This window comes from Psittacula echo, assembly GCF_963264785.1.
Source record: "Psittacula echo genome assembly, chromosome: 2".
NCBI classification, from domain to species: Eukaryota; Metazoa; Chordata; class Aves; order Psittaciformes; family Psittacidae; genus Psittacula; species Psittacula echo.
Window position 1 is genome coordinate 63,350,089 of NC_137737.1, and position 21,748 is coordinate 63,371,836.

The following is a 21,748-nucleotide window of genomic DNA, read 5'->3' on the forward strand; positions in this document are numbered from 1 at the left end:
CTGAGGATCCTTGGCTATTAAGAACCATTATGCAAGAAACACAATTTACAGCAGTCTTAACATTGTCTTAAATTGTACTGGTTTTATTTGGCCATTTGCAACAAAGTCACAGAGGTGAAGTACTGTAGGAACACAGAATCACCTTGTCTTATCTTTGGTGAAACCAGCTGAGGACGCAGCTGCTTACTTTATGAAATAGACCTTGGCCGAGTACAAAATCAGAAACCTCACACCCTATTTATCAGACATCATCCTTTCTAATGCAAATGTGTCCATGCTGCCTTTCTCCTACCCACAGCCTCTGGACTCGATCTTCAAAGATCTAAGCCTTCTAAGAACATCCTCCCTCATGTAATGTTACCACCTTTTTCAGATGAAATTGTTCTCTTGATCTTTCTTACTATTTGTATGGTTCCATTGGTGCTAGCTGTGGAGGTTTGCCATAAAGTAGATGCTAGTGTTTCAACAGCTGTTATTCCACTTTGCTTAGGGCAGATTGAGTTGTTTCCCTGCTTTTTTGAGACACTAGCTATCTGTCTTCAGTACAGTGTATCGGGCTCCATGTGTTCCTTTTCCTGGTAACTCTCACAAGGCTTTGGGGAATTCAATGCTTGAAGCAGTCTGTGTCTTCTTGAGTTTCATCAGTCTTTCTCTCTGTGGGATTACAGAGCTGGAGAAGAGGTGAGATAGAGCGTAACTCTTGAATAAGCTCCATAAGAAAGCACTTGTGGTTGCAGTTTTCGGTCATCCCTTCAGCCTGAAACCAAAAAATGCTGTAAGAATTCTTTCACCAGACTGTAGAACCACTAACTGGAGTCTTAATAAATATTGGTTTTGTAGGAAATAAATAAGGAATCAAGAAAAATACTTGTCTGATGACAGTGTGCCTTTTTTCATGGTTGCTTTTTGCTGCACTTCTGTCACAAATGAGTATGTGTGGGAGCATCTGAACATAGGAATTCAATTGCAGATAGGTACTAGTAAAATGACATTCCTCTAATAAGGTTTTCATAAAGGAAGATTCTTTTAAGAAGCTTAAATTGACTTGGGTACCTGCTGGCTTGCTCTTTCTTCACCTCTCATTCTTTCAAGCTTCTAGTCTTCCACTGCATATAACCTGTTTTTCTGCCTTCCTGCCAGTGTGCTAGACACCATTTCTTCCCTTAGCTTCCACTTGTGTTCCTCATTTTTCTGTTTACTCTTGTACAGTTTCTCATTCCACACATTCCTTCTAACATTACTGTGCATCATCTCCCTCTGTATCCGTATCTTCCAGCCTCTGGATATCTTCTCTCTCCGGTTGGCTGCTCCTGTTGAATGCCTTTTCCTTCTTGTGATCTGTTCTTTGCTCTTTTGCAGGTTCTTCTTTCTCCTTCTTGCCTGAATGACTGAACAAGACCCTGTTTTAAAATAATCAGAAATAATGGCAGATCTTTATTTTGATTACCTCACTTCTTTCTGTATAGGGTATAAAAAATTAGTGATTTTTAGCGTAAGACAGTCTGTTTTCATACAGGGACTGGCAAAACCTGAAAAATTCCAGTCTCTTCTGGTTGTCTGGGCACTATAGAAAAATATCCTCACAGATCAAGAGACTTTCAATAATATTGTGCTTGGCCTTTTGACAGAAGTAGCACTTACTGTGGCATGGAGAGCTAAAAAAACCTAACTGAAATAAATCCTCTGATTTACACTTGTCTGCAAAGCTGTGGGGAGACATTTTGGAGCTCAAAGTGCCCTTGAATTATTTACTGCCATTGTATTCTACTCAGCTTGGAGCAGATGCGTAGACTGTGCCACACCTTGACTATAGGGAGTAGAACTACCTTCCTTTCTTACCACATTTTAGAATTTTTCTGACTCAACGTCGCCGTATGCTTGGTTGTGGCAAATTCCCAGTTCGAGGCACATAAAGTCAGGACTAGCTTTTGTATGAGGAGTATATGTAATCTAAAATATTTTATGAACCATTTGGGGTAGGCATAAATGTTCACTCTAATGGAAATGCTGGGAATTCTCTTTTCAGTAAGGTACACTACTTATTTCTAACTTCAGCAGAGATTGCAATATAAGCCCACAACAATATGAAAGGAAGACTTGCAAATTTTTTTTAATGTAATTTATAGTGTTTTCTAAAATGCCTTCTTGTTTTCTTCTCTCTTAGAGATGTGTGTAGAAACTGACTTATGATTCAGAGAGATGTGAAATATTACATCAATAAGATATTTTTTGTCCTTTTTTTCTTTTCCTAAATCAATAAACACTTCTGAAATATTAACTATAAAATATGAGGCAAAATTACCCAATCTAACACATTTGCTTGGGAGGTGCTGAGTAACTCACAGTACTGGTAATAATGGTTAATGTGGTCTGTGAACTCCTGCTGAGAAGATCTTGGCACACAATCACATAAACAAGTAATATATTGGCTTTTTACTCAGCTGCCGTGCTGCAGATATTTGTAAATTCACACACAAAAAGTCTAAATACTTCTGGTTTGAGTAGTAACACTAGTAATGTTTATATTTTAAGCTATTTTCTTAATGCTCCGTTTAATTATTTTTTTTAATAAAGTATTTATAGAATCATAGAATAGTTAGGGTTGGAAAGGTCTTTTAATATCAGCAAGTTCCAACCCCCCTGCCATGGGCAGGGACACCTTGCACTAAACCATGTCACTCAAAGGCTCTGTCCAACCTGGCCTTGGACACCGCCAGGGATGGAGCATTCACAACTTCCTTGGACAACCCATTCCAGTGCCTCATCACCCTCTCAGTAAAGAACTATGAACTCCTTATATCTAATTTAATCTTCCCCCGTTTAAGTTTGTACCCATTACCCCTTGTCCTATCACTACAGTCCCTGATGAAGAGTCCCTCCCCAGCATCCCTGTAGGCCTCCTTCAGATACTGGAAGGCTGCTATGAGGTCTCCATGCAGCCTCCTCTTCTCCAGGCTGAACAGCCCCAACTTTCTCAGCCTATCTTCATACGGGAGGTGCTCCAGTCCCCTGATCATCCTCGTGGCCCTCCTCTGGACTTGTTCCAACAGTTCCATGTCCTTTTTATGTTGAGGACACCAGAACTGCACACAATACTCCAAGTGAGGTCTCACGAGAGCAGAGTAGAGGGGCAGGATCACCTCCCTTGACCTGCTGGTCATGCTCCTCTTGATGCAGCCCAGGATACGGTTGGCTTTCTGGGCTGTGAGCGCACACTGAAGCCGGCTCATGTTCATTTTCTCATCAACCAACACCCCCAAGTCCTTCTCCGCAGGGCTGCTCTGAATCTCTTCTCTGCCCAACCTGTAGCTGTGCCTGGGATTGCTCCGACCCAGGTGTAGGACCTTGCACTTGGCATGGTTAAAATTCATAAGGTTGGCATCAGCCCACCTCACAAGCGTGTCAAGGTCCCTCTGGATGGCATCCCTTCCCTCCAGCGTATCAACCGAACCACACAGCTTGGTGTCATTGGCAAACTTGCTGAGAGCGCACTCAATCCCACTATCCACATCACCAACAAAGATGCTGAACAAGACCAGTCCCAACCCCGATCCCTGAGGGACACCATTTGTTATTGGTCTCCAGCCAGACATTGAGCCATTGACCACAACTCTGTGTGCGGCCATCCAGCCAGTTCTTTATCCACCAAGTGGTCCACCCATCAAATTGATGTCTCTCCAATTTAGAGACAAAGATGTTGTGTGGGACGGCGTTGAACGCTTTACACAAGTCCAGGTAGATGACATTGACTGCTTTGCCTCTGTCCATCAGTTTTGTAGCCCCATCATAGAAGGCCACCAAATTTGTCAGGCAAATTTGACTTTATTTGGTTTTTTTGGGTTTTTTTTTTTTTCATTTTTGGTACCAGAAGATCAGGCTAGGTATCCTATTGCAAGACTAATTTCATTCTTTGCTATTTTTTTGGAATTATTTATTTGTTCAAGTGTTAAACCTTACAATTTTTCAGTTAGTGTAATTTTTTTCTTCACCTGTTTAGGCACGTTTCAGACCAAAGTCCTTTCTTCCCTGGCTATTAATGGTACAGGTGTTTTGGACATTTGTCTTCCATACTTTCACGTCTGTGTAGAGGTAAATAATTAGTTCCCCTTTTGTTGTCAATTTTCTTATTTCCTTAAAGAATTTTTTCTTTTCCTTTTCTGACAACAAATCTTTTCTGCCATCCTTTCAGAAACCAATGATCTTCTGTGTTGTATACATTTGAAATGCGCTATTTTTTCACTACCTGTTTTCTTCAAAGAATATAGTGCTGAAAATGGGATAATTTCTGAGTGTGAAAACACTGTCCTTGAAGTTTTTTTGGTGACTTCTGTGGTCACTATTATTTCCCATTGCAGGCTGCCATCTGGTTTTACCATATTCCACGCTGTGGAAGAGCAGGAATGCTACTTCACTTTAAAGTGCTTTCCGTGCAAGACAATGAACAGTCATATTCTTTAGAGATGCTGGAAGGTTGTGCAGAACTCTTTTCAACTAATCTCTTCTCATTTATGACTAGCTTTCTAAGAAGACACGTCGTAGGAAGTGCTTAGAGGAATCCCCATGGGGATTTCAGTTTTTGCTTATTGAAATTCCCCTGTTACTAGCTTTTTGGGTACACAGTTTTGAATGGGAAAGTTAGTTTCATGTCACAGGTAAGAACTTATTGTCTTCTTTCCTCTCCCTCACTCCCTCCTGGTTTAATGCTTGAGGTTTTTGAAGATACTGCACATCTGTCTCCTTATGCTGGGTTATTCAGCATAGCCCTGAGGCTGATTTAGTCTTCTAAGAAGTGCTTTAAAATTGAGAATCTTAAGCTCTTGAGATGAATTTTGTGGATTTGGCTTCCAGGGCCAGCACATGTTTATCTCCCTTGTACTTCTTTTGCCTGCAGGAGAAAAACCTAATTAGAGTTACCTCTGCACCAAAATCCTTTTACCTCTAGATGCCAGACAATCCACATTTTGGTTGAAAGACTTCGGGATCTTGAAGACGAAGTTGGTATTACAGAGTCTAAATGGAATGATGGTGATACTAAATGCAGTTCTCTCAGAACTGATTTGACTTTTTATAGTTCAGTGAGCCAAGGAATCTAGGACAAGGTTCTTTTCTTATCTACTTCAGAGAAGGCTGTGAATTAGGAAAGTTATCACGGTTAGCTTTCAAGGAACACATTACATTTTCCTCTCAGAATATGGTAGTGATCTATACCTCAGTTGAATGTCTATGATGAGAGGCCACAATGATAATATCAGATAGGAGAAACTGAACCTTCTGTCCCTTAGAGAGCTCATTAAAATGGGAAATGTGAAGTGCATTGATTGAATTTGTCAAAAAAACCCCAACCCTGTCTTGTTAAAGGGGATCTGTAATGAGATATGTACACAAAGATTGTGCAAGATTTGCCATACTGCCAGCAAATATTGGATGTCCTTAGTTAGTTTGAATGGAACATGCTACACCAGGTAAATTATATTTAATAACCTACAAAAGAAAGGGACTTAGGAAAAAAAATATTTCCATGCTAAGTATGAAGATGGGGACTTTTTCAAGATGAGTGTGATGTTTACAGTAAGAGTACATCCAATAATCTTTAGAACCCTGTGGTATTTCCAACACCAATACTTTCAGAGGACTAGTATAGATATTTTGGTGGGGTGGGGAGGGGAGGTTCAATGGGACTGATGCTCAGGTACTCAAGGTGCTGTATCCATCAGAAAATCTGTCTCCTAAGATGCAGCCAGCTCTACCATTCTGGAATATCATTGCGATGTTCCATAGACAGAGGCTTTCTTTGTCTTAATTTTAAACTATGAGAATGGCTTTTGTTTCTGGTGCTTTTGTCAGTGGCCTGTCAGTAGATATCTAAAGCCATCTGGGTAAGCTGGCATCTTCCTTCCAGTTAGCCATTTGCAGTGGTATGGTATGCCTCAGAATTTTGTTCCCAGGGTAAATGATTTGCTTGGCTTTTGTAGTGATGAGAAAGTAACTGGGAAACTAACTTCCAGAGTAGTCAATGCTGCCTTTTAATGCAGGTAGATTCCAGATTTCTCTAAGGGTTTTGTCCATTATTTTTCCTCTTCAATGGTTCTGTGAATGGTTCAGTGCTACATTAGGGCTGTTTATTTAATAGTGTCCAGCAATGTAGATCAATTTGCATTGTCAGTTGATGTTATCAAGTTCACATCCTTTTATGGAGAATTAAGAGTCAGTCTGAAACAGCACAAATATTTTTTTCCTCTTCCTTACTGTTGTTATTTATTATGTTGGATATGAACACATCAGCATAGGACCATCTGCCCTTCCGAGATAGATGAAGAGGGAGAGGTGGTTATGATTTGGAGTAACCTGTACTTTCAATTTCTGAGCTGTTTTCAGTTTGGGATGAAGGAAAAGACAAATGTGTCTCACCTGAAATTGTTTTCTGTATGTACTCATTTTCACTCTCCTAGTTAACTGATACTGAAAGACCTTTGATGACCCCTAGTTATTACTTACAACTGGGGGGAAAAATTACCCAAAATAAATGGTATAAAATCATTGCAAAATTGAATATCATTGTAACCATTAACCTTGTTAGTTAGCAGTATGCGCTTTTTTAATGTGAGTATGAAGTTTCAGCTACAGTTCCAGTATGCGCCCAAGGGTGGGGAGCAGCATTAATCCCAACTGTTTCTGTTAATCTTTTACTGCTGTCCTGGTTCATGATGTTTGTTGTTGACTCAGAGCCTGAGATTTTTGCTAGATGCTGTGATAGTGATAATTACTGGAGAGTATAATTGACTGCAGAAATAGAAGAATATGATTTTTATAATGTGTTAAGTTCAGATTGACTCCTGACCTTTGTCAGAAGTGAAGGAATTTCAGACCTAGGATATTTTTAATTTCCTTTACTCTTTCCCTTTTTCCGTTTTCCCATTTCTTCTTTTCCCCTTTTCCCTTTTTTTACACTTTTCCCCTTTTTTGCATCTTTTCCTTTTTTTACCCTTTCCCCCTTTTCCCCTTTCCTTCCTCTTCTCCAAATGGTGTAGCATGTAAGTATTTGTTATTAAAAAGGAAAACAAATTGAATAATGGAAGACTGAAAACTTCATTAAAAGAACTGTATAGGGAATGGTGGGTCAGCTCAGAAACCTGCTCTCAGAAACAAAATTGAATGCAGTTCAGCAGTTGTGCCACACAGTGTCACAATGGGACTTCACTTCCTTCCACTTTGTATCTTTCTCATTATAGGTGAAAATATTTTCAAAGCCACTGAAGATGGGTCTGAAATATGGGGAGCAGCTGAAGTGCAGGAAGATGAAGATACTCGCGTAGAAGTTCCACTGGACCAGGTTTGATCAAGCTCTTTAAATAAATGGATTTATTTGGGGTTACAGGTTGTGTGCTGGTTTTCTTTCCCATTTTCTTTCAAGTGTACAGTGTAATTACGTAGGGGTAATTGTAACAGCTCAAAGATACAGCTTCTTCTCTTGTTAATGTTTTAAGTATTAGTTACCTTTTCATCAGCTTCAGAACTGCTCTGAGAGCCCTTGCTCTGAGAGCCCTTATATTGCCTTAGAAAATCAGGACTCCTTGCTGTCACAACCTACCAAATAGATCCACCTGGATCTCAGTCATTTCATACTGGTGGAGCAGGGTAAAGGCATTATGGTACAGAATCAATGTCAGAATTCCTGAAGTCCTGAACTACAAACAGGTGTGGATTTATCTGATTTTTATTAAAGCTGTCAGCACTTTCTTCTGTTGGAACAACATGGTACTTAGTTGGCCAAAATTTTATTCATAAGACTTATGTGCAATAAATAGGTCTTTATAACTAAACATATGTTTATATCCTCTCTCTTTGATTTGTTTTTAAAAGAAACTCCTGTCAACTGAAATAGTACAGGAAATAGGTAAATTGATGTTAATTTGAATGGAGAGTAGAGCTGCTTAAATTATTTGCTGAAGAATTTCTTTTTTTCTTTTTTTCTTTTTTTTTTTGTTTCCCTGCTAATGAATTGCTGACAAGACAGTCCTCTTTCATCTCACGTTTGCACAAATTTGCTAGCTCGTTCAACTTTGTGTCCAGTCCACAAGATGCTGCACTGTGCTTTTGGTGTCTGTTGATAATAGCTTGGGGACAGGCACCTAGGCCACAAAATAGTGTTTCTGATACATGCTGCAGTGTAAGGAATTACATTTTACCGAATAGGTTTATCAGGCTGAAAATGTTTCCAGCAACATAAGAGATTCTTGGGCATTTTCCTGACTTCTGGTCAGCTCAGTGATGAGGAACTGCTGTCAGTGTGACATTGTAAACAAATGAGAGGGAGTTGAAAATAGTTGTTTGTAAATACACTTTAATTACCATGGGGAACATGATGGAACACAAGCAATCCAGGAGATTCCTGGACTGTGTCAGAGCCAATTTTTTATTGTAAGTAGTGAGATACATGATTAGGAGAGGCATTCTGCTGGGTTTGCTACTCATGAATAAAGAGTAACTTACTGGGGATGTGGTAGTGGCAGCCTTAGTTGCAGTGGCCATGAGAAGACAGAGTTTAAGACCCTGAAGAAAGTGGGGATGGCAAATAACAAAATAAAAATCCTAGAATTCAGGAGAGTGGACTCTGCCTTGATTGGCAAACTGGCAGGCAGGATCCTGCGTGAGGCTGCCCTGAAGTGCAGAGGAGCATGGGAGATGTGATTGATCTTCAAGGGTATTTTCCCTAAAGCACAAGAATTATCCTCATGTGCAAGAAAACAGGCAGGCATAACAGGAAGATGCTTTGAACAGAGGACTCTGGACCTCATACTAAAAGAGGTGGGAAGGTGAGGAACTGCTAAGGAGCAGTATGGAGACATTGACTGGGCATGAAGGCATGGAACTGGGAAAGCCAAAGTTTGTTAAAAAATGGAAACTGATGCATGTGATTGCGAATAACCAACAATGGATTTGCTATGGGCAAAGAACTGGCTGGATGGCCACGTGCAAAGAGTTGTGGTCAATGGCTCGATGTCTGGCTGGAGACCAGTAACAAGTGGTGTCCCTCAGGGATCGGGGTTGGGACTGGTCTTGTTCAACATCTTTGGTGACATGGACAGTGGGATTGAGTGCGCCCTCAGCAAGTTTGCCGATGACACCAAGCTGTGTGGTTCAGTTGATACGCCGGAGGGAAGGGATGCCATCCAGAGGGACCTTGACACGCTTGTGAGGTGGGCTGATACCAACCTTATGAATTTTAACCATGCCAAGTGCAAGGTCCTACACCTGGGTCGGAGCAATCCCAGGCACAGCTACAGGTTGGGCAGAGAAGAGATTCAGAGCAGCCCTGCAGAGAAGGACTTGGGGGTGTTGGTTGATGAGAAAATGAACATGAGCCGGCTTCAGTGTGCGCTCGCAGCCCAGAAAGCCAACTGTATCCTGGGCTGAATCAAGAGGAGGGTGACCAGCAGGTCAAGGGAGGTGATCCTGCCCTTCTACTCTGCTCTCGTGAGACCTCACTTGGAGTATTGTGTGCAGTTCTGGTGTCCTCAACATAAAAAGGACATGGAACTGTCGGAGCAAGTCCAGAGGAGGGCAATGAGGATGATCAGGGGACTGGAGCACCTCCCGTATGAAGATAGGCTGAGAAAGTTGGGGCTGTTCAGCCTGGAGAAGAGAAGGCTGCGTGGAGACCTCATAGCAGCCTTCCAGTATCTGAAGGAGGGCTATAGGGATGCTGGGGAGAGACTCTTCATTAGGGACTGTAGTGACAGGACAAGGGGTAATGGGTACAAACTTAAACAGGGGAAGTTTAGATTGGATATAAGGAAGAAATTCTTTACTGTGAGGGTGGTGAGGCACTGGAATGGGTTGTCCAAGGAAGTTGTGAATGCTCCATCCCTGGCGGTCTTCAAGGCCAGGTTGGACAGAGCCTTGGGTGGCATGGTTTAGTGTGGGGTGTCCCTGCCCATGGCAGGGGGGTTGGAACTAGATGATCTTAAGGTCTTTTCCAGCCCTAACTATTCTATGATTCTATGATTCTAAATCATACTTAACCAATCTCTGCATTAGTGATGAATAACTAGCTCTGTGGCTGAAGGGAGAGTAGCTATCATCATTGATCTTGTTTTCATCAGAGACTTATGTATTTGTAGGAGAAATTGGAAGAAGTGTGGTAGATTTGGGGAGGAAGATATCCTTAAGGAAGGTGGGAACTGGATTTGTGGGATACAAAGTGGATGAAAAATTGAGTGGTTCAGTGGGACTTAAAAAGTCAATTGGTTGAAACTGCAATTCATATGAAATCCAAGAATCCCGGAGATGGCTTTTTTACTTCTCCATGGAGATCCTACAATGGAGGCAACAGCTCTGCCCATTCTGCTGTGTTTCTCACCAGTTCGCTTCAGCCAGGGGACAGTGACCATCATTAGGAAAGGGAGAACAGTTAACTTTCAACCACCACTTCTGTACTTGGCAGTGGTAGCTGTGGTTGTTAGAGTTGGCAGTGAACATGGATGTGCTGGCAAGCTTGCAGTGCTGGGAACTTGCTTGATACCTCTAAGCTCGTGTACGAAAGTGCATGCGTTGTCATTAGATGGAAATATTTTTTGGTTGCTATCAACTGATTTTGCTACCTGGATAAGCAGCTGAAAGCAGGTGTGCTCGGGGGAGCAGATTTTAAAACCCAGCCATGTACACTACTAATAGTCTGATTTAAATTTTCAGAAAAGCCAAACAGAGCACCAAAATTTATTTAAACTCAAGCCATGATGTATTTATCATTTTAAAACTTCATATATATTTTCCTAGGTAATCTGGCAAGAAGCCAAGTCCTTCTGAATGGCACTGAGTACTTTTTATTCCCAGATAACTGAGATTACTGAGACCTTGGAAGCATTCAGCATTTTACATGTTCAGGTTCTTATTAATGACCATTTTAAATTGTTTTAAATTCTGTGATGTAAAGCTTTATAGCTTTTTCTTATCTAAACTGCAGTTTCTGTTATTGCTAGAAATATGGAAAAGGACAGCCAATCAGGGCTAGACTATCTTGCATTATGCACAAATATTTACATGCCAGGTTTCGCTAGAATGCTGGCACTTCTGATATGCTATCATTTCCATCAGCCACATAAATGAGGTGGTGAAGATAGAGCTTAGTCTTTTTTTCTTTTTATGCACCTTCTCTATGTTGCCATTTGAAGTACACTGTTGAACAAATGCCAGATTAGCCATTAACTAAACTTAGTGTAATACTGGCTAGACAGCTGCTTATGTCCTATTCTGTAAAATGCTGTCTGCCAGCTGAGAACACATTAAAAGAACAGGATTTGCTTTACTCCAGACTAGCTGACAGTTGTAATTGAACATCAAGGAGGAAAAATCAGTGTTTTGCCTAAAACCAAACCAGACCCTTCTGTTCTGTATCAGGATTTCAGCTTCCAAATGCAAAATGGATAGTTTCTTCTTTTGACATGTAGACTTACTCCAGGTTGGTTGTTTACATCTCTGTGTCAACATTCATGGTAATGTATGGCAGACTATGAAATTAGTTGTGCAAATAACAGGAAACAAGGTGGTTTTATTGCAGTTCTTGGTAGGGGCACAGCAAAAAAAGACAAGTTTCTGTTTGAGATGGTAATTGTGTTACTTTGAGTTTGCTGATAATAATATCAATATATTCTGAGATAGAAAATCTAACTTTCAAAGCTTTCAGAACCAACTACTATAATTCTATGCAAGTTGTGAAATACAAAGCCAGCAGTTGGTCGTAATAGTACTGAAATAACTGAAAGTTTGCATTGGTTTATCCATTTCCATAAGCGGGGTTGGGGTAAGCATGAAAGTTATGAGATGCTATCCAGTGTCTGACCCCTACAAGGAATTCATGCATGTTGTGCTAGCCTACTTTGCAAGGGGGTATATGATACTGTCTATTAAGATTTAAGTGATGTAGAATGAATCTGTTTGTTTGTGATTTGGTTGTGGGTTTGGTTTGGTTTTTTCCCCTCCAGATTCATCATCTCAATCTTCCTCTCTCTGTGTTTATTTGTAAGAATCACTGGATGCTAAATTCATCTAATGGGCACTGATTCAGGGTTTTGTAGATGTTCACACTTTTGGTTCTTTGAGTAGCCATTTTCTTTCCATTACTACAGACATGTCCACTGATTAATGCAGACCTGATGCCACTCATTATTCCCCATTTCCTGGGCTGTTATGTGATGTGAGGTTGTGTAGCTCCCCTAGGTGCTCTCTGCAGCTGGAGTGTATCATCAGTAGCAGAAAATTTGCACCTTTCATTTGTAGTTTTCATTATGGAGTGTACATTTTGCTTTAGAAACCCAAGATTCACCTCAGTGAGCAGAACAGAATGTTTATTTTCTGTGTTGCTGAAGGCAAAATGTTAAAGCTTACAGTGATTCAACATTAAAACAGGCTGACTGCTTGAAGAGACATTCCTTGATTAAAAAGGTTAGGACCTTTCACGAGAAAACATTTTGCATTGCATCAGTAAGTATTTCAAAATGACATTTGCAAAGAATACATCAGAACTTCATATGCTGAGATTTTGCTACGAATGATGCAGCTGTAATCTAAGCCTTCTGGATGCTGAGTGCTGACAAGCCAGCAGATAAGATTTTCATGGCATATTCTTCTTTCAGCTCCACTGATTTACACCTTTTTTTTTTTATTGTTTCTCTGTGTGAGATAGGGAAACTTGCTCTGGTTGGTTCATTGCAGCTCAGCATGACAAGAGAGATCTTCCATTGGTTTCTGTTTTGGATGACTGATATCTGCAGCTGTAGCAACAAAGTCTGATCTTTTCTTTAAAGGCCTGCGTAACCAACTCTTGGAGGGCCTTCACTTCAGAATGAAGCCTGCAAACACAGTGCTGTTGTAAAACCAGTGTTGGTACCACTTTGACAAAAGTTTCTTTTCTCTGTGTGCGCCTGTCTTGAAAAGCTCTAGCAATCATAGAGTAGACAATTTCTCAAATTGCTTAAGATCTAGGGCATTTTTCATTCACTATGGAAGAGTCTTTTTCTGGAAAAAAAAACCCAAAACCAAACAACAAAACAAACCCAAAACAAACACATTTCTGTGTTTTTGCGACCTCAGTAGGGCTTCTTTTTAAATGCTTATCAATCTTCTCATTGTCTACAGGGATGTTCAGCAAAACACGCTGTATTGTGAAGCTTCGGCAAATTTTAATGTACACATGGAAAATGTTGTGGAAAAACTAGACATGGTTGTCAGTGAATAGCTGAAGAAAAATATTGTTCACTTAGTTACATCTTAGAGAAATAAAAGTCTGATCAGATGTTTGCTTCTCTACCATGCCCATACTGTGATAGTCAAATTATGCATGCTTCCAGTTACCACAGATAAAACTGAGGAATGGAGTTTGAAAAAAATGTTTTTTCTACACTTCAAGTTACATAGTTTCCATTCATTCTACTTAGATTTCTGGGTGCTATGTTCTTATGAAAAAATTAGACTCTTTGGACTCAGGTGCTGCATTTGTTGTTAATAAAAAATTAAAATAATGCATCCAACTGATAAAAAGGTTGGAGTTTAAATATTGTGGGGATAAAGACATTTTGCCCTCATGAACAACCATTACATTTACTATGTGGGAAATTTAAGCCTGATGAACACTTAACTATTCATTTACTTGTTTTTAAGAGCCTGGGTTTTGTAAATGATGTGGAAGAGAAGAAGGCTGCTGTCACTTAGCAACCCTGTCTGGTTCGGGAACAAAATGTTTTGCTGTTGGAATCTGTGCAGTGCAGCTACAAAGCATTCCTGACTGGGCAGGAGCAGGGGCATCTCTGCTGTGGAGAGGTTTGGTGCAATCAAAGTTAAGTGTTCCTGATGCTGCATTTGTGAGGTGTATTCATGCCGGTATTTGTGACCATTAAGATTTTTGTTGTCTACCTCATTGTTTGTCTGTTGTGACCGTTAGCCAAGTAAACATTTCCAAATGGCTTCAATAAAGCAAAATTATGTTTTACTTTAATGGTACAAAATAATTTCCACCTTAAATGATTTGTGATGATACGCGGAGAGACTCCACAACTCGTAAAAGTTGTAAAGTAGGTATGCTTCTATTCAGCGCTGAGGTGCATCGGGATCGCTCCTCCAAAGTATGCACACCTCAGTGTCGTTTCCTGCTACATTTATTCTCCAAAGTTACACGCCTATACATATTCATGATCTGTCCCCGCTTCGTATTATAATGAGCTAAAAAGTCCTTTGCACATGCGCAGTGCCTCCCCGTGGTCATGGGTGAGGGTCTCAGGATGAAGTAAATGAGTCTTCCTCTTGTGGGCAGGGGTCTTCAAGATGAAGTAAACGAGTCTTCCTCTTCTTAAACTTTTCACCTTTGTCACATCTGGATGCCCCAGTGATTACACAAGTAGCTGAAACCAGACCTATTTGTCTTTGGATTAACTGATAAGTAGAGAAGAATGAGAAGGAATGATAGAATGGGCCAACTGATATGTAGATGTGGTAAGGAGAAGGAGAAGAATGGTAAGGAGGATGGGTCAACTGATAAGGAGGATGGGCAGAAGAATGGTATGTAGAAGGCAATTTATGTTTAGTGGGGCCCCTAAATTCCACAGCCTTCCAGGCGCTAGCGTTTCTTATATCAAGCCCCCTGTATCCGTGATACTGCACTTTTCAATATTCTAGTATCAGTCATGTACAGACCTGAGAGGTTACATTAGCATCCCTAGAGAAAAAGAAGCCAAAAGCTTCAATGTCAGCAAAAGCTTCAGTGTCTTAAGATTTCCTGACTTTTACTGCTTTTGAACGATGATGGCATTTGGTAATGTAGTTCTTAATGAATGATAGCATGATGAGTGTAATTAGAATATATCTTTCTTTTTTAAACACTCTGGTTTTGCTGAGATTAAAAATACCATCAAGCAATCATACTTCTTGAATGCAAAATGAAATTCACTCTGTTTCTTACCAACCTGCTAGTAAGTCAGGAGGTTTCCAGAAGGCAGGCTGGATCCATGTTTCCAGCATGAAGTTGAGAATGACTTCAGTTGTTGTACGTGCCTTTGGTTGAATATGCCTTTCTATATACATATATTGTGTCAGCAAGTCTTTTTATTGCTTGTCTGTGACAAGCAAAGAATTGCGCTGACAGTTGTGAAAGTATGGTTTGAAAACTAGTTATTTTAACTAGTGTACTTTCATCTGGGAAATTGCAAAAGCGTCATCTTCACTTAAAAGATGCAGCCAACAATACAAGAAAGGTTACTTCCTATTTTCTTGCAACCATACAAAACACAAAATTACAAACCTTACTATGAGTAGTTGTCATGTTCTGACTATAGAAGGACTGAGGATAATCCATCACAGTCACTTGAAAAGTCCCTTGTCCTTGAAGGCATTTACTTCTCTGTGAAAATTACTTCAAAGAATAAGAACGTAATCACCTCATGCTTCTGCAGTTTGGTATTTATTGCTGTCATGTTGAAGTTGTGCTGTTGGCTTTTTGTCACATGGACACAGGCCTAACGTAACACATGAATGCGTATTCTGCAGTTCATTACCATATCCGTGTTTAGTTACCCTGGGCTACAACTGCCAGAGTGCTTCCAACATGAAATTTTAAAGTGCCTCTTGTTCTCTGTTATGATCCTGGAATTTCTCATGACATGTTGATACTAATATTTGATGCTCATGTTCATTTCATTGTGTTACAAAGTGGTGATAGATCTCAGTCACTCAGGTCTGGAGATATAGCTGGTTCTGTGGATTTGAGATGCCAGGAGCTTTTACAGGAATCCAAATGTAATGTGTGACTTCCTTTGAGCCAACACACTGGCTAAAAGCCGAACTCTGATTTCTTGAGTGCAAAGAGGAGTGGCAGAGTCCCACATCTGTCTTGGCTATGCAGCCAATACATTCCACATAAGAAGTTCTTACTCAGAATATTCTGTTTATTTAAAAGATGAGTGATGAAAAGCTAAAAACTAAGATGCGAAATGTCACTGCTTTTCCTTGTGTATATTGCTGACTTCTAGAAATGAGTCTGATGATTTTTGCATGGATACGTAGGTCTGAAGCAGCATACCTGCTTTGTTTTCAGTATGCCCATTCTGATTTATTGACTGAGAGAACACAGTCTGAAGTAATTTTGTTGTATACGTAATGGGCATTTTTTACAGTTGTAGGTAGAGGGATGGCTGAAGTGTATCAATTTCAATGAAAAGGTTCCCATTGACTCCAGGGGACTTTGAATTGTACCCTGACCCAGCAAGCACTTTATTGTAGGCTTTAGCTCACTATTTCAGGTTCACTGAAATCATTGGAACTGGTCTAGAAAATAAAGTATGTACAACATTTAGAGGCTTTAGACCATATGCTGTTTTTCTGCCTTTTTCTCTTTTCCTTCCTGCATGTATATATGCACATAAACATTCTTTTCCCCTAAATATCAAAAATCCAACTTTTACTTCACTTTCTCAGTGAAGAAAGTGTACTTAAAATAGTGAATGCTAATTTATGCATAGCTAGTAGATCAATAGAAAAGTAAAGCGTCACACCTTCTATGTTAAAAGCAGTGTATGATGTGGTGGTGTCCTTTTGGACACGTAGTGACAGGATAAGGAGAAATGGCTTTAAGATGAAGGAGGAGAGATTTAGATTAGATATTCAGAAGAAATTCTTAACTCTGAAGGTGGCGAGGCCCTGGCACAGGTTGCCCAGAGAAGCTGTGGCTGCCCCATCCCTGGCAGTGTTCAAGGCCAGGCTGGACGGGGCTTTGAACAACCTGGTGTGGTGGAAGGTGTCCCTGCCCATAGCAGGGGGTTGGAACTGGATGATGTTTGAGCTCCCTTCCAACCCAAATCATTCTGTGATTTTATGATTCTGCGTGATTTTGGCCTTCATTTCCCTCTCTACAGCCCTGTCTTATGTCTGCTGTGCATTCTGCAATGCATTCTCTGTGGTCCTTTTCACATTTCAAAGCCTACCTATGACTGTGGATGCAGTGAGAACCATCCTGCATTTTAGGTTACCTTGTAGAAGGTCTTCTTCTCTGGGTCAGTGTTGATTTTTAACTTGTTTGAAATGTCCATTCTAATGTAGTGCAGCTTGAATGGAGATTAAATGAAGAACTCATTTTGCTTTCCAGTTATTAGTTGCATATATGCCTTTTTATTTTTTTCTGTAGTAGTAGTAACCATTGTAGCAATGTGCTCAGCTGTCTTGAAATTTTCACCTACTAAAGAAGCATTATACTTGCACTTGCACCAATGGGATTTGGTTTACTGGTCTTGTTTTGCACTATTATTTTTCAGGCAATTTAGCTTGCCTGGTCAATTAAATTAGTTGAAATTTGAATGTTATTTAATGCCAGTTCTTTGTGAGCTTCCAGTGAGTTTCTGGGTACAGTTCAGTAATACCACGTTTATCTTCCATGTTAGTTTTAAGTCTTAAAAAATTTGCATCCACGCCCATTTTAGGCAGATGAGGTCTAATGAGTCTAGCTAGCGTAGCACCTTAGGAGGTTACTGCCCCTCAAATGTCCATTGTTCTTCTATGCTAAAGACTGCTTCCACACCAATGTAACCAGTAAAAGCATATCTATTAGGATACATATGTTTACACCACAGTGTAAAGTCTATATATCTTCTTCTGCAGTCCAAAATGAGCCACCATACTAAAGCAGTTCAGGCAAGGGCAGATAGTCTCTTCTGATTGTACCCACTATCAGGCAGTGACAAAAAGCTGGAAATAATAATATCTTGGATGACTACAGCAGTTAACTGAGAAAGCCTGGGTTTAGTTTTCTTCTTTTCTTACCCTCTCTTCATTTAATGTTTGTAATGTCATAGCAAGCAGTGTCATTAAGCAAAACCAAAACCGCTTATTTTAGCTAGTGGTGTCTGGTGCATGTAATTTGTCCCACCCTCCACTGTTTGTGGTCAGAATCCAGAGCTGCTAATTGCCTTAGCAGACTGAAAAGAAAATTAGTAGGTCACATAAGTAAGACTAGCAGGTAACTTGTGAGAACTTACGGATCTACAGATTCTTTGCTATCTTCATGTGCTGGAGGCTACCAAAGTTGGCTCAAGTTTGCTTTAGATGGTGCCTTCTTTGAAGGTGTCTCTTAAGACTTGTCTTGTTTAATTTTTATTTTAGTGGTAATATGCCCAGCTTGATGTTACCAGATGAAAGTGAGTCAGGAAGGCTTGAATAAAATACACACAGAGACTACTGTACTTCAAAAATTACTTATGGAGCTGTTATTTATCTGGTCAGGTAACCATGTAATATTTCTAGTAATTTGTCATTCTATGCATTATTACAACACAATAACTTGTCCTTTCTGAAGCTGTGTCAATGTGTTATTGTGCACTGGCATAATAAAGTTGTCTTATGTTGCTACTTAGATATAAAAGCAAAAGCAAGGCGTTTCATCAAGAGGCTTCAGTCAATTGTTGGTATTGCTGAAATGGCTTTTACTAGTATGTTGAAGGTGATGAGGGAATTCTTTTGAAATGTTAGTGGGGGAAAGAGATTTTTAGAAGACATAATTTACAGGTCTGTAGTAGATAGCTGCCTGCATAAAGGAGCTGCTAATGATAATAAAATTCCAAACACTTATGATTAAAAGAGGATCTATTGTTCTCAGCTTGTTTGCTTTAGATTTAGTCTGATGAGGCTGTGTGGGAGGCAAACACCCTGTCACTCCTGTATGTTTTTTTTTTCTCTTCATTTTCATTCAAACTTTAGCACAAGTACATAAGTCATCTTGGAAGTGGGGGCATTGGTTCACTGAATAGCCAGGCAAATCTTCAAAGCTGAAACTGGAAGTAAAATGGCAGAAACTAGATACTATGTGCATGAGTCTTCCAGGTGATTGTGAAATGATGCTGCCAGCAGCTCCATTTATAGTGACTTTCTGATTACTCTTCTTCAATATGGGACAAGATCCTGTTCCTCCTCTTGGTTGGTCAATTGCTGAATATCAAGCAAATCCTAACAATGCCACCCCACATAGGGGTCCTTGGGAAGCAGAGTGATGTTGTAGAAGTGACCAGTAGGTCTACCTCATCTCTCTTGCTACTTTTCTGTGGATGCAAAGAAGACAGGCTGCACAACAGGACCAGTTGGCATGGCATGGCATGGCCTGGTCTGTAGGTAAAATGGTTCTTGGGGAACAGTGACATAGAATATTTTATTGTGGCAGGATTTTATAAACAAGTACATGCTAAATGCTAGAATGTTGGAGAATCTGGAATAGCAGGAACAAAATAGCTCTTGCTGTATTAGTTAAATCTAGCTCATTCCAGTGTTTTGGGTATGGTCAAATGGATTAACCCAGTGTAATTCATTTAAATCTCTCTAATACATTTTTTTTATGTAGAATATGAGTACATTATGGGATGTTAGTACAGGAGCATCATTTTCTGTCCATGTAGACAAACCTCAAATTAGCATTCTTACTCCCCGAGTAATGATGTAATTGTGATTTTGATGTCTGTCATGTTTGCGAATTATGTGGAGCATTCTGATTAAAAACACCTCATAATGCTGCTGCTTTTCCTTTCACCAGAGGCCAGCAGAAACTGTAGATGAAGAAGAAAATGCAGAAGAGGAAAATTACTATGGAGAGGAGGTATATAAAGGAGAAGAAGAATATCCAGAATTGAATGGAGAGGAAAGTGAGAAAACTGCTAAAGAAAGAAGTGAACTGGAAGAAAACAAGAAATTAAATGAGAATTACAAAGATGAAGCAGAAGAAACAGAAGAGGATTCTGATAGTCAGAACCAGGTGAGTGTTTATATTTTCAGTTTGTTTTTCTTAAGTTATTGATGTTCATTCATCTCAGCCTCAGGCTTCTCAGCTAGTCTCTAAATAGCTCACTCCTGATAAGTTGCTGAGAGCATTTACAAGAACTTCAGTTTGAGGAAAAGCTGTTTTCCATCTGTATAGATCAGTTACATCAGTAATTACATTATACGCTCTCCAACTGAGAAAGCAGATGTTTCTCACTATTTGATGAATCTGCATCTCTTGCTTTCCTGAGAATGCTGAACTTAAAAAAAAGAAAAAAAAGAAAATTCTTGCAATTTCCAGAAAATGCATGGTCATTTATATATTTCCGCCCTACATTGTCCTTTGGGACAGAGCAGAACGGTGTGTTCATGAAACCACCATGCCTCATTTTTTGATGAGTTGACATTCACAGAAGTTTCATTTCATAAAGGCTCTTGCCATTGCTTTGTGGAATTTTCATCTCCTTTTCTTAGAAATTGGAAAAGACAGTGGAAGTGAACGAGATCCTCAAAGCAGGGGGCTTTAGTTGGTTCAAAAGCAAATATCCTTTTAATTTAGGAGCTATGGTAACATGCTATTGGCTTAGGTGGAGGCATGCAGCCCAGAAAAATAAAGGGGACTGCCCTGACTGTCATGTGAACTGACCAGCAAACAGAATGTGGGAATGAAGTATTTTGTTTGATGGGGAGAATCCAGATCTGAAAAAGTAGGATTCTTGAGCATCAGAAGCAGAACAACTTGCTGCATATTTCATGCCTATAGGCTGCTGAAACCAGACTCTTCCTCTCTTTGTGACACTGGGAATGGCTTCTTGTACCTTGCAACTAGGCTTTCTTCTGTTTCTGTATGACATACAAAAACATTTTTCAATTAAGAGGGCTACATAGCATGATGCTTTCTTGGGCCCTGAATTTATTCAATGCTCAATATATTGATCTTTTGTTTGTTTTTAGAAAAGCTGAAGTTATTTATGGGAGTGGAGAAAGTGAGTGAGCATTTACTTTAAGTGGGTATGTGGGTAACTGATGTTTGATGAAAGAACTTGAGGGGAACCTGTAATCTGAGTAATTTATCCTTTGGAAGATATACACATGTATAAGGTAAATAAAAATGGTAATTCTCAGAAAACATTTTTTTCACATTGATACCTTGTGGAAACTTTAGTATGAGGTGCTAGCACTGTATTGAAATGAAGTGAAATCTTTGTTACCTCTTGAAGTTAACAGTGCCTTTCCTTTTTCTCTAGGTCGATTCCCATGTTGAAAAAACATCCACAGCTCCAAGGGTGACAATCACCAGCCCACAGGAAAGTGAAAAGAAAGGACCAGAGCAATGACTACAGTTGCATAGACAGGAAAAAATGTAATAAGCAAAATTGAAAGATTATAATAATTTAAATATAAAGCATGTTATTTTTCGTAATTGATAACTTGTAATGGAAAGGTAGTTCCCACATACTGAGTCTTGAAATAGTAATGCCATATGGACTGATTTAGAAAACAAACATTAATAGCTACTGGAACAGCACAGAATAATTTTTACAGGGTGAGATTTTCCAAATGGAGGGGAGAAATACAAGTGTACTGTATAGTAGTATTTGAAATAAAGTAACTATTCTTGGTATAAGATGGCTAGCAGTAATAGAATAACTGCAAAAATGACACTGTTCCAGAAAAAGGAAAAGCCCACCACCCTAATTGAATATCAAAACTTTTTTGCACATTCTTTCAGAAAAGAGAAACATTTTTTACTTTTAATGAGGACATACGTAGTTTCTCCTTTAGAATTCCACAAATATATGTTTTCCAGGCATAACATTAAGATATAATTAGAATATGTTCCTCAGTTAATGGATTTATGCCCATAAAAGCTGGTGTACTGTAATGAGGTGTCAGTCCTAATGTTAGTAAATAGTGGATTTTTAATATATTAATTAGAATTGTTAGTTTTACATTCTAAAATAAATAG

At 39.5% G+C, this 21,748-nt stretch overlaps 1 protein-coding gene across 1 annotated transcript in view; it reads left to right on the forward strand.

Annotated features, from left to right (window-relative positions):
- Positions 1-21,159, forward strand: part of DCDC2 (doublecortin domain containing 2) — a gene marked incomplete at both ends in the record, with an annotated part of 63,012 nt that extends 41,853 nt beyond the window's left edge. Inside the window, 4 exon segments of the mRNA XM_080609662.1 lie at positions 7,230-7,330; positions 19,556-19,774; positions 21,027-21,095; positions 21,097-21,159. Of these exon segments, the coding sequence (XP_080465788.1) occupies positions 7,230-7,330; positions 19,556-19,774; positions 21,027-21,095; positions 21,097-21,159 (452 nt within the window).
- Between the last annotated feature and the right edge of the window lie 589 nt (positions 21,160-21,748).